This window comes from Lactuca saligna, chromosome 2, assembly GCF_052625555.1.
Source record: "Lactuca saligna cultivar CGN05327 chromosome 2, ASM5262555v1, whole genome shotgun sequence".
NCBI classification, from domain to species: Eukaryota; Viridiplantae; Streptophyta; class Magnoliopsida; order Asterales; family Asteraceae; genus Lactuca; species Lactuca saligna.
The window spans coordinates 40551516-40565410 of record NC_136418.1 but is presented as its reverse complement, the minus strand read 5'-3'; the positions used below and the strand labels follow the sequence as shown (position 1 = coordinate 40565410).

Genomic DNA, 13895 nt, shown 5'->3' with positions numbered 1-13895 from the left:
CCTCCACAATCGCTCATACTTTGGAAGTAAGTATGAAAGAAAATTGTCATGAATCCATCTGTAGATTGACTAAAGCGTTTGGACATAACACACGTTTGTTGCAGAGTTCATGAGTACTGCTATAAGATTAGAGTATTGGATTAAACCCACGCTCACTTGGATCGCTTCATGGATTTTATCATGAGTGATTGGTGAGACGCTAATATCTTATATTCTTGAAACCGAGACGTGTGAGTTGTATCTTGCGAGTCGGTTACACATTCATAATATGTAAACACACCAGTAACTTGGTGTTATAAAACGTATTGTTGTGTGAGTGAGTACAAGAGAGCATTGAGTCGAAATTTATCTCCTTTTACCCAAATTAGGATAGAAGCGATATATGTCGGCCTCTCGATGATTTAGTGATGACACCCTAAGCGCTTGGCCAAGCTGGGACTAAGTTGATGTGTTCAACTATAGTCTGTTGTCAGTCGTCATAAATTGGAAATCAGGAAACAGCAAGTGAACAGAGAGTATGATTAAAATCCATGTCTCGGTTCATACAATATCTACAATGGAGGAATATATGATCCCTTATCTAAAGGACAGGTTACTGATATGATCAGAGTTCGACAATGTCTTCGAGAGCTACGATTGCTAATCGGGTTGTACTTGCATTTATGGTTACTAGACTTATCCAAGTGGGATACTATTGGATTAGTGTCTAAGCCCGTAACCATATTTGGTAAATACTTGACCCGGTTGTGCATAGTCCTTTTAGGTTGCCTTCACCAAAGCAACTTGACTGGAGAAATAATAGAGAAAGAGGTTATTATGGTTTATTAATATACTATAAGGATAATATATTAAAAGAGAAATCATATTCATTTAATTAACATTGGTCAAGAATTAATTTTGTGATCAAAAGAAGTTAATTAAACTAGGGGACTGAACTGTAATTATGTGATAGTTGCAAAGTAGGGCAAAGGATGACCTATATGATAGGGTGGAAGAATTCAAGGGGATAAGGCCTTACAATTCATCCATTATAAGGTTTCTAGGATTATCCTTTGGGCTGCTTGGTGGCTAAGTAACCAGATAAGTATAAGGACTAGAACCCTAATTCCTACACCTATAAAAAGACCCCTTGGCATAAGAAATTCGGCCACTTGATACCTACGGTTCCTAGAGTCGAATTTGATACCTCCCTTCTCTCTCTCTCTCTTGTCTCTCCATTTGCTCTTAGTGTTTGTGAGCCATTAGAGGTACTACACTTGTGGTACTTGCTTTCAAAGACAAGAAGATTCAAGATACAAGTTGTTATTACAACATAACAACAAGAAGTATGTATTCCATTCTTCCTCATGATTTTCGAAATTACCTAGGAGCATGTTAAGTTTCCTTTGTGTACATAATGTTGTATGACTAATAGTGAAAACATAGATCCGTATCTAAGGTTGCATGCACCAATAGGATTGTTTGTATAAAACCCATCAGTATATTCAAGATCCAAAGAGCAGCATGAGGAGCATTTGAGATAGATTCTTTGGGTATTTAGATCGTAGACGCTTTATGCCAAATTCTTCAAGTGCAATTTCTAGTTACGAGAGGTCTAGTTTTTAGGACACCTCGTTAATCAGAATGGGATTTTGGTCGATCCGGCCAAGATTAAGGTGATTATGAGATGGGAGGTGTCGAGATCCCGTACCGAGATCAGGAGTTTTCTAGGATTGGCCGGCTACTATCGGAGATTTATCAAAGATTTCTCCAAGATTGTTGTCCCCCTCACCAGGTTGACTTGGAAGGGTGTTACTTTTACTTGGGGTCCCGAGCAGCAGACCTTATTTAAGACTCTTCGTCAGAGGTTGTGCGAAGCCCCGGTGTTAGCTATTCCCGAGGGAATGGAGGACTTTGTGGATTACTATGATGCATCTATATTCGGGTTGGGTACGGTGCTAATGCAGAGAGGGCACGTGATAGCATACGCATTGAGGCAGTTGAAGCCTCATGAGACGAGATATCCCACCCATGATCTAAAGCTGGGGGCGGTGGTGTTCTCCCTTAAGATTTGGCGCCACTATTTGTATGGGGTTCGGTGTACCAAATACACGGACCACAAGAGCCTGAAGTATCTCATGGATCAGGACAACCTGAATATGCGACAAAGGATATGGTTGGGTGTGGTGAAAGATTATGACTGTGAGATCCTATATCATCCGAGCAAGGCTAACGTGGTAGCTGACGCCCTGATCCGCAGAACAGAGAGTGCCCCGATTCGCGATGTATGTATGAGGATGACATTGATGACTCCAGTCTTGGATACCATTCGAGAGGCCTAGGCGGAGCCCATGAAATTGGAGAACCGCAAGAGGGAGCGGGTGATTGGTCAGGTGTCCGAGTTTGTGACAGATAGCCGAGGAGTTATGACTTTTCGAGGACAAATTTGGGCGCCCTATACGGGTGGATCTCGGCATATAATGATGGAGGAGGCGCATAGATCGATGTTCTCAATCCATCCCAAGGCCACTAAGATGTATTTAGACCTGAAGAGAGATTATTGGTGGCCATGTATGAAGAGGGATGTTGCTTGGGTAGTTGAGAGGTGCTTGACCTGCCGCCGCATCAAGGCAGAGCACTAGCATCCACATGGTCCATTGCATCCTCTAGAGATTCCCCAGTGGAAGTGGGAACAGATCTCGATGGACTTTATCACCAAGTTATCGAGGATTACGCGAGGAGTTGATGTGATTTGGGTAATTGTGGACCAACTGAAGATGAGTGCTCACTTCCTTGTTATTAGTGAGAGCTCTTCTGTGGAGAGATTGGCCAAGATCTACGTGAGAGAAGTGGTAGAGCAACATGGGGTGTCGGTCTCGATAGTGTCGGATCGAGACATGCATTTTACTTCTAGGTTTTGGAAGAAGTTTCATGAGGAGTTGGGCACGCGCTTGCATTTCAGCACTTTGTATCACCCACAAACATACGGGCAGAGTGAGTGGACGATTCAGACGCTTAAGGAGATGTTTCGTGCATGTGTCATGTACTTCGGAGGAAGTTAGGGCACCTACATACCACTAGTTGAGTTTTCCTACAACAACCATCATTCAAGTATTGGTATACCTCCCTTTGAGCTTCTGCATGGGAGGAGGTGTCAGACTCCCGTTGGCTGGGGAGAAGTGGGACAGAGAGTGATGGGTGGCATGGAGATATTGCTGAAAAGGACCGAGCAGATTTAGCAAGTTATGCAGAGGTTACTGACAGCTCATAGTCACCAGAATAGTTATGTGGACAGACGATGATCCGAGATAGAATTTCAGGTCGGAGATTTTGTGCTCCTGAAGGTATCCCCATGGAAAGGGGTGATCTAATTTAGGAAACGGGGTAAGTTGGGGCCCTGCTACATCGGTCATTTCAGAATGACCGCCAGAGTAGGTAGAGTAGTGTACCAGTTGGAGCTACCTGTGGAGTTGAGTCAGATTCATAACACCTTCCACGTGTCCCGGTTGAGGAAGTGTGTAGCCGATGATATGACAGTGGTACCACTGGAGGATGTTCAGGTGGATGCGAGCCAGAATTATATCGAGAGGCCGATCGCGATTTTGGATCGAAAGGTGAAGGTTCTTAGGAACAAGGAAGTGCCTCTGGTCCAGGTTCAGTGGCAACATCAGAGAGGGTCCGATTTGACTTGGGAGCCGGAGTCAGAGATGCGGGAGCAACATCCAACATTATTTGCGGAGCATGACTTCGAGGGCGAAGTGTGATTCTAGTGGGGAAGAATTGTAACACCTGGATTCCCAGGTATATTATTTTAATTATTTATTTTTTATGTTCATTGATCTACTCGATGAGTTGGTGCAATAACTCGCTGAGTAGAGGCGGGTGTGACCATGTGTGTTTAATGATCTACTCGACGAGTCCAAGAGTAGACTCGCCGAGTAGGCGCTGTGAGTGGAAACCCTAAATCCGTGGGTTTGGGGCCTATTTAAAGGCACTTATAGCCTCATTTGCGGCCACACCTCACTGAGAAGAATCTCTTATCGCCCCTTGAGCTTTAGAGAGAGAGTTTTGAGCCATTACTTGAGATCTTTGGTGCCTTTTTGTTAGAAGAAATGAGGATTCCAAGTAAGGTTTGTGAAGAGGCTGTTAGATCTGCTGCTTAAACATCCATGAGATTTTGTTTAAGGTATAAAGTTCAGACCTTTAACTTTTGTATGGATAGATCACATGATTTTAGGGTTAGGGCTTCATTTTCCATTTTCTTGTGGGGACCTTGAAGGTTTTGAGCACCTTCTTAGAGATGGACATCAGATTTGGACCTTGTCAGGTCCCTAGAGTCGAAAGTCCCCTACTTTATTCAGCCATGTTAGCCTTTTTAATGAGAAACTTCTTCTCAAGCTTGTTCTTGGCATTACTAGCCCTTTAGTACCATGCATGAACGTAAAGCTCGAGGATTTACGTGATATTCAAGCCTGGAAATCTTAGATCTAGAGAGTGAGAGAGTTTTCTACAGTGAAATCGTCTGAATACAAATTGAGTCTGAATGGACTCGCCGAGTTGATGAGCCGACTCGACGAGTCGATTAAGGTTTTCCTCGAGGAGCTGGACCTTCATGAGATTACTGAGAAACGATGGGACTCAACGAGTCGCATGAGTGCACTCGGAAAGTCTGTTCGAATTGGGTTGTTGACTAGAGTTGACTTATATTAACTTTAAGGTTGGTCAAAATGAGTAATGGAGGTCAGGGAGGGGTAAAATGGTCTTTTACCCATTCCTAAGGCTAGAGTGTAAGAGAGGTCAACGTTTGGTGTATTTGAGTGTGAGGAGAGTATTAATTAGAGATATTATCCTTATAATAGGCGGAGGCTAGATCGAGGATTCTGAGTACGAGACTTTTACTTACTAGCTTACGAGGTAAGTCTTCTCACTAAAATTTACCTAGAGTGGTATTTATGTGTGACCTGCCAGTCGTATGTGCTTACTTGAGTTATACATTTTTCTGTATGATATATATGCTATTTTTTGTGCAACCAGACTAGACTAGAGGGTCCAACGAGCTATGGGACTGGAGAGTCCTAACCAGACCGGACCAGAGGGTCCAACGAGTCGTAGGACTGGAGGGTCCCACTAATACACATAGACCGGAGGGTCTTACAAAGTTATAGCCTCGAGTGGCTAATGTATTGTATGTGGTATTTTGGGGAACTCACTAAGCTTCGTGCTAACCGTGTTATTGTGTTATGTGTTTCAGGTACTTCCGAGGATTGTGGGAAGGCACCTTCATGATTATACACACCTGTTCGAGACCTTATTGAGGATTTTGGGATTTGACTATTAATTGTGGATTTATGTTGACACTTGAGACACTTGTGGTTTTATGAAATATAATATGTGAGTTTTATGTGTTTTATAAATGAAAATTTTTGTTTGAAAATTTACGTTGTTACAATCTTAATAGACCATGTTGCGTAATTCTTCTTAGACAGTATTGGGTATTGAAAAGTAACCGATCCTTCTTTGATCGACATCGCACCAGATTCGTAGTGATACCAAATGTAGGTTAAGTCTTCTTAAACATTGAAAATTTGTTTACTTTAACCTGGTTTAATAAATTAGGAAGAAAGCAAAATATAACAGGAAGGAAAAGTAACAATAGGAAAACATGAAGGAAGAAATTTGAAGGGTAAATTATACCAATCATCCCTCGTGCATTGGCCAAAATGCACATTTAGTCCCTATTCTAAAAAAATAACTCAAACCATCCCTCGTTTGTTTTAACCTTGCACACTTTATCCTAAAGACATAAAAAGGCTATTTTACCCTTTACAATTTGTTTTTTAATTTTTTTTATTTGTTTTATCATTTTTCAGTTAATAAAAAAAGAAAAAAATATATACACCTACCCACCCCTCCCCTTTTTTCTTTCCCTACATTTCTTTCTTCTCCCTAACTATCTGTAAAGATCAAACATCACCACCATCATATTCTCAGTTTCAATATTTGTCATTTTCATCTCTGATGACCCCAAAAACGTCTTCGATGATTTTGGACAGAAAAGAAAGAACTCCATTTTTTTCTCTAAGAACTTCACCATTCTCTTTCTCTTGTAGCCCTTTCTCTTTAAGAAAAACATTTCATGGACCGAAAAGAAAGAACATGTCAACCGACCCTGTCAGAAATGGTCAGAGAAGAAGAAGAGACAGGCGAACGCAAACCTTAAATCACCGTCTCCATCTGTAGTGTCATAACACAAACCCTAAATCGATGCCTCCATTTTTTTCTCTAAGAACTTCACCATTCTCTTTCTCTTGTAGCCCTTTCTCTTTAAGAACAACATTTGATGGACCGAAAAGAAAGAACATGTCGACCGACCCTGTCAGAAATGGTCAGAGAAAAAGAAGAGACAGGCGAACGCAAACCTTAAATCACCGTCTCCATCTGTAGTGTCATAATACAAACCCTAGATCGATGTCATATCCCTTTGTCTTTTTGGATATGCATCTGAAGGTGGCGATTGGAGGTTTGGAAGATTCGCACAGGTAGTGATGGCGACTTTGCAAGGTAACCTTTATCCGGCGATGCAGTGACATCAGATGTCGCTGGAAGTGGCTTCAACATTGATGATGGTAGTCAGCGAGGTTACCATCTCCAAAGGTGGAGATGATGACGGTGGCCGTCGATTTAACCAACAATTTTGGGTGGGTATTATCGTTGGAAGTGGCTTCACCATGTTTGTGAGTTTGTTTTCGATTAGAAACAATTTAAAGGTGGGAAAAATGTAGGGCCTCTATTTAAAAAAAAATGATAAATAAAATAATAAAAACATTAAATTAATTGAAAATTAAAAACATAAGGATATTATCATCATTTCAATATGGACTAAGTTTGCAATAAAGTCGTCTTGAGGAATGAAGCATGCAAACTTAAACCAAATGAGGGACTGCCAAGTTAATTTTTGAAAAAATAGAGACTAAACACGCTATCTTGCATGTGTACGAGGAACGATTGGTGTAATCAACTCTAATAAATGAAAATTTTTTAGCTACATATCACATTCTCATTCAACTTGTCAAATGTAATTTTATTGTTATTTTGAATTAATTTTTTTTCCACATGTCATTTTATGAGTTTTCTTATTTTATTAAATTCTACATAATATTTTAATATAATAAATACAATAAATATATATCAATTTTATTAATGGACTTACCGTTTAATTTCAATATTCTCAAATTAAAGTTTATTAGTTTTTTTTTATTTATTTAATTTGTTTGTTTAAATTTAAAAGATAAAAAAAAAAAAAAAAAAAAAAAAACATTTTAATTTTGATAATTTATTAGTTTTTATTTTCTTATAAATTCATAATTCTCAAATCTTTAGACCTTCATATTTAACTTTTTTTTTTTAAATTAATTTATGTAATAATAGGACTAAGAGCTGGTTTACCCATATAATACGAAGAAATAAGGAGAAGACTCCTTATTCTCTTATTATTAAAATTCTCTCTTATTATTAAAACCGAAAAGAACTACAATTGCTTACAGGTAAACAAAAAAATAACATTCCTAGACTTATTGACCAATTAAAAAATTCCTAGTTGAACTAAACTACTAATTTTTCTTATAGACTTAACTTTCCATAATTAAATTAAAGTATCCTAGAATCCTTCTAAGCTTCCGGATTATTCCTAACAACGACTATACCAAAATCAGTATGTATTCATAATGCGAACTTTCAACCGTTTGAACTAATGTTACTGCCTCAATTTGATTACAATGCTTATATTACTAATCCAAATCATGCACCAGAAAATTTGAAAAATAAAGAACCAATCCGGTGATGACGATGGAGAAGACTTGGATGGAGATAAATAATTATAGTTTATGATGGAATTTGAATAATTAAACTTTGTATTGATTTAATATTTTACAATTATTTATGAATTGTGAAGTTTTTATTGTTTTATAAAAACTAAGCGTGAAATCCATGTATTACACGAGTTTAATTAAAATATATATATATATATATATATATATATATATATATATGAAATTTTAATAGTTTGAATAATTTGAATTTATAAGAAAAAATAATAAAATTTTTGAATTATTAAAATTAATGAGATTTTAATGTATTTAATACATTACATATATAAACCATTTCTAATAAATACTTTAATACATTACATATATAAACCATTTCTAATAAATACTTTACATATATATTACCTTACATATTAAATATTAAATTTTAATTTAATAAAATGAAAAATACAATAAAATGACAAGTGGAAAATAGAAAATTTAAAAATTTTCGAAAATATCATGTATCCAAATGAGTAAAAAGAGAATATGTGGTAAAAAACTTTCATTTATTATAATAGATATGTAGAATTTTTATCTGTTTATTTTATGAAACATTTGAGAAATATTGCAAAACTATCGTTAAATCTATGCTAAGTTTTCAGCGAAGACAATTGTTCTTGCTAAATATGTTTAACTTATGATATTATTAAATCTATGCTAAGTTTTCAGCGAAGACAATTGTCCTTGCTAAATATGTTTAACTTATGATATTATTGATATTATTGATAACTTTAGCCGCATGCTAAAGGTAATCATTTTCTTAAATATTACTTTTCACCATTATATGTTATCATGCACCAAATTATCGATTAATTTATTTCATAAATCAGTAGTACTGCATTTGTTTGTAACAACTAGGAACATAAAGTAATTACACATAGCCCATAATTAGCGTATTTATTCCAGCAAATAAAAATTGATCTACAATCTATACAATGCCTATGGAAGAATATTCATTTGCTTCAACCTCTCAACCCATACCACGATGCTAGCAAGTGTATTTTCAAACCCAAGAAACCCAAATTCTCTACTCTTGTTCATGCTACAAACATGTTGAAACTCGAACTTTAAAATTGCATTAGATGCATCGACGCAAGTTATCTCCTTCAGCTTTGTCTTGTACAATCCATTTTCTTCAACAATTCTGTCCCAAACTTCTTCTTTATCCTTCATGTAATCAACAAAATCAAACTTCTCGTTCTCATCAAATGGCACAAACTCAACATCAAACGCATCACAAAGCACTCTCCATAGCTGTTTCCATGTAAACACATCACCATTAGTGCAGTTAAAAGCTTGATTCTTAGCTTTGTCAGTCACCGCAGCCCATATTTGCTGCTCGGCTAGCACTCTAGCATCACTCCCATCCCAAAAGTGTTCCCAGCAGTACTTATTGCCAAAATACCTACAACATACATACAAACAAAAACATATAAGTTAATTTAAGATTATGATTCAAAGGAAGATCTAGATGATAATTTACATATTAGTGCATAGACTGAAAGCGTGAGAAGTTCATTAAAGAAACTTCTTGATGATGCACCGATGATTATGGATGATCGATGTATGGAGTAGGTAAAGGATTTTGGGTAGGAAGCTACAATGTCTTCCAAAGCATAGTAGAAGTTTGGAAATGGTATTCTAGGGTAATCTTCTCTAAATGGTGGATCATGAGGAACTAGTTTAGCTGAAAGGGATGGGTCAAAAACAGGACCCATATATTGTTTTGTTCCTGTTTGCAATGTCACATGCCTGAGTTTTGAGTCTTGAGAGGAAGTTAACGTGTTAAGGACATTGGAAAGCATAGTAGAGTTAAGGGAAATGTTAACTTCTTCACTTTCATTAACGCTTATAGCAACCCAAAAGAGATGAGTGACTTTGGAGGAAAGTGGAGAAAGGAGTTTTTGTGTTTCTTCTTGGTTTAGGGTGTCCAGAATGAGGTAATTGTTAAGAAGAGAGGATGGGAACCACGGTGGTAATGACCGCCGTGATACACCATAGACTGTCCACGGACCACCTAATGCCGTTGGCTTGTTTAAGGCTTCTGTTAAGGCAATACCCACCATGCCGGTGACCCCAACAATAAGAGCAACCGGCGAAGCAGGGTTTCCTTCCTCCATTAATGTTTGCGTATGCATGTGAGAGAAATAGATATAGATAATAGATGCATAAACTTTGGTTAGAGAGATCACTTATATAAGAGTAAGACCCTCTCCAAATATCACTTCATTTTTTCATAACCCCAATATTTTATTTCTTTCACTAGGTTATAACCGGTACAGTTGATAGTAAAAGAAAACTTATAGAATAAAAAAATAATTTATTTAATCATATAACTACAAACAAAATTTTATAAATAATAATTGATGTATGTCTAAATAATATTTCAATTAATTTAAATTAATGACGATAAACAATCCTTATTAACCAACCGCAATATATATATATATATATATATATATATATATATATATATATATATATATATATATATATATATATATATATATATATATATATATATATATATATATATATTAATTTTCTAAGTTATTTTGTTTATGAGGTTTCTTCAAAAACTTTCTTATTCCGATATATTTTTATTTACCGAGTTATCTTTTTTTTTTTTCAAACCGGCAAATAGAAGGTAATCCGATACAATGAATCATGAATGTATGATGAGTCACCAAGAGGGGCACCACTGACCACCAAGGAAACAAAGAATCAAGCCCATGCCAATCCAAGAAAAATCCTCCAAATGTGCTCAACCAGGATGCATCACAACCAGCTACGCTGGTAATCACTTGCATTTACTGTAACACCGTAAATTTCAAAACAAATTTTTCAAATTTTATAAAACATAATTCACTTAATATTCATAAAACAACCATTTTGAACATTCAATCCAATTAATACAAAAATCCCAAGATCTCAAAAATCATAAATCCCATGTGTGTGTACGGATCAAGCCGGCGCCTTCCCGCGATCGTCACTAGTACCTAAAACAATAATGTCAAACACTGTAAGCACAAAGCTTAGTGAGTTCCCCAAAATACCACATATAACACATATTAGCCACTCGAGGCTATAACTATGTGGGTCCGTGCACCCAAACTCTGTGAACCCTCAGGTTCTAACTCTGTAAACATGCACAACATAAATCACAAAAAATAATGCAGCGCAACACATAACATATAAATATAGCATACAAGCACTGTATCACATAACTCTATTTACCTACTCAAGGTAAAGTATAGTGAGAAGACTCACCTCGCGTGTCTCGGTAATTCGTAAATCCCTGAAATCACTAGTGCTCGATCTCCCGAGCTATAGTCCTCCTATAACACAATACATCTCTAATTAACACTTTCCCAACTAAGGTTGACTATCCCTAAACAAGTCAACATAGGTCAACACTTGTCAACGGTCAATGGTCAACTTTGACCGGACTCGGCGAGTGCACTATAACGACTCAGCGAGTCTAAGCGCATACACTGATTTCCCTGGAATCCTCACTTGACACGTCGAGTATTCTCCTAACTCGATAAGTTGCACCTGGCATGAGTTGTGGGGCCTCCACGACTCAACTCGCCGAGTCTTAAGAACAACTCGGCGAGTCCCAGCTTGACTCAGCCCACCTGTCAACCCACTCTGACTCTCCCTGACTCACTGAGTCAATCCTTCAACTCGGCAAGACCACTCGTTGAGTGGTGCTGGGCAATCTTCATGCTACTCACCGAGTCTGTTCTTCGGACCGGCGAGTCCAAGCCATGCAACGACTCAAACTCACTCCTAAGGTCAGATTAGTTCCACTAACTCATAGATCCAGTTCTTCCAAGCTTATTTATCACGTAAAGTCGTTATCTTGATGTGCATACAACCTCTATATGACCATATATGATGATTTAGCCACAAATACCACAACTCAAGGTCATAACCTCCATTGTTCTTCATAAAGCTTAATGAATGAGGCTCTCTGGACCTCTATGGATCCAGATCCAAAGCCTCATCACTAGCAAGGGACTATTTGGGCATCAAATCAACCCAACAAAGGCCACAAGAAACCCTAAATCCAATTATACTTCATAAAACAGAAGATGAGTTGAAATAATACCTCAAGTTCGATGATCTAAGCTTCAAATCCACAGTATAGCAACCTCCTTTGCTTCCTCTTGGTTAGGACCTCCTTCTTCTTTGCTAAACAACACCACAAAGGTCGAGAATGGCTTCCTTTCTCTCTCAAAACGTTCAAGCACTCTAGTGTTGCTCTTTATGGACTGGTGAGCACAAATGACGGCCATAAGGCCCTTTAAATAGGTCTCAAACCCTGGGAATTAGGGTTTCATTACACAGCGTGGACTCGCCGAGTCCAGACGCGAACCCGCGCCCAAAATCGCGATCCTACTCGGCGAGTTCAAGCTCCAACTCGCCGAGTCCACTCACAATTCTCAAAAATGCACCAATAATAAATACCTGGAAATTCCGGGCTGTTACAATTCTCCCCCACTAGAACTAGACTTCGTCCTCGAAGTCTCGCTCTGCAAATAACTCTGGATGCTGCTCGCGCATCTCACGCTCCGGTTCCCAAGTCATCTCGGACCCCTTCCGATGCTACCACTGAACCAAAACCAAAGGTACCTCCTTGTTCCTCAGAACTTTGATTTTCCGATCTCTGATTGCCACTGGTCTTTCAGCATAATTCAAGCTCGCATCCACCTGAATGTCCTCTAATGGAACCACTGTCGAATCATCGGCTATACATTTCCGCAATTGCGACACATGGAAAGTGTCGTGAATCTGCCCCAACTCTGCTGGCAAATCCAAACGATAGGCTACCCTGCCTACCCTCGCGACTACCCGAAATGGTCTGATATATCAGGGCCCCAACTTGCCCCTCTTCCTGAATCGAATAACTCCTTTCCAAGGAGAGACCTTTAGGAGCACAAAATCAACGACCTAGAACTCAAGCTCAGACCGGCGTCTGTCCGCATAACTCTTCTGTCGACTCTGTGCAGTCAGTTGCCTCTGTCTGACTTGTTGGATCTGCTCTGTCGTCTGAAGTACGATCTCAGTGTTTCCCATAACACGCTGTCCGACTTCTCCCTAGCAAATGGGGGTCCGACACCTCCTCCCGTACAACAGCTCAAAGGGTGGCATATCGATGCTCGAATGATGGTTGTTGTTATAAGAAAACTCAGCCAGAGGCAAATACGAATCCCAACTTCCCCTGAAATCCAATACACATGCTCGGAGCATGTCCTCGAGCGTCTGAATCGTCCGCTCACTCTGTCCGTCTGTCTGGGAGTGATATGCGGTACTAAAATGCAGCCTAGTACCCAGCTCCTCATGAAACTTCTTCCAGAATCAAGAAGTGAAACGTACATCCCGGTCTGAGACAATCGAGACCAGCACCCCATGCTGCAATCCTACTTCCCTCACATATATCTCTGCTAACTTCTCTGCGGAAGAACTCTCGCTGATAGCAAGGAAGTGAGCGCTCTTCGTCAACCTGTCCACAATCACCCAAATTGCATCAACTCCCTGAACACTCCTTGGAAATTTGGTGATGAAATCCATGGTGATCTGTTCCCACTTCCATTCAGGAACCTCCAATGGCTGCAACTTACCATGCGATCTCTGGTGTTCGGCCTTAACCATACGGCAGGTTAAGCACCTCTCAACAAACCACACAACATCCCTCTTCATACAAGGCCACCAATACTCCCTCCTCAAATCCAAATACATCTTAGTGGCCCTAGGATGGATCGAGAATTTCGACCGATGAGCCTCTTCCATCAAAATGGTACGCGTTCCTCCCACAAACGGTACCCAAATACGCCCCTGAAAAGTCATAAGCCCTCGTCCATCGGTAACGAACTCTGATACCAACCCAACAACTCGCTCCCTCTTCTGGTTTTCTGACCTCACTGCCTCAGCCTATGCTCCTCGAATGGTGCCCAACATCGGAGTCATCACGGTCAACCGCAAACATACATCTCGCAACGGGGAGCTCTCCGCCCTGCGACTCAGGGCGTCGACCACCACATTAGC

General features: G+C 39.1%; 1 protein-coding gene across 1 annotated transcript; it reads right to left on the bottom strand.

Annotated features, from left to right (window-relative positions):
- Positions 1-8722: 8722 nt before the first annotated feature.
- Positions 8723-9995, bottom strand: LOC145028844 ((S)-8-oxocitronellyl enol synthase CYC2-like). Its single transcript, XM_078977564.1, has 2 exons — positions 9309-9995; positions 8723-9255 (listed from the first exon to the last, which is right to left on the bottom strand). The coding sequence occupies exons 1-2, from the start codon at positions 9980-9982 to the stop codon at positions 8784-8786; spliced, it is 1146 nt and encodes a 381-aa protein (XP_078833690.1). The 5' UTR covers positions 9983-9995; the 3' UTR covers positions 8723-8783.
- Between the last annotated feature and the right edge of the window lie 3900 nt (positions 9996-13895).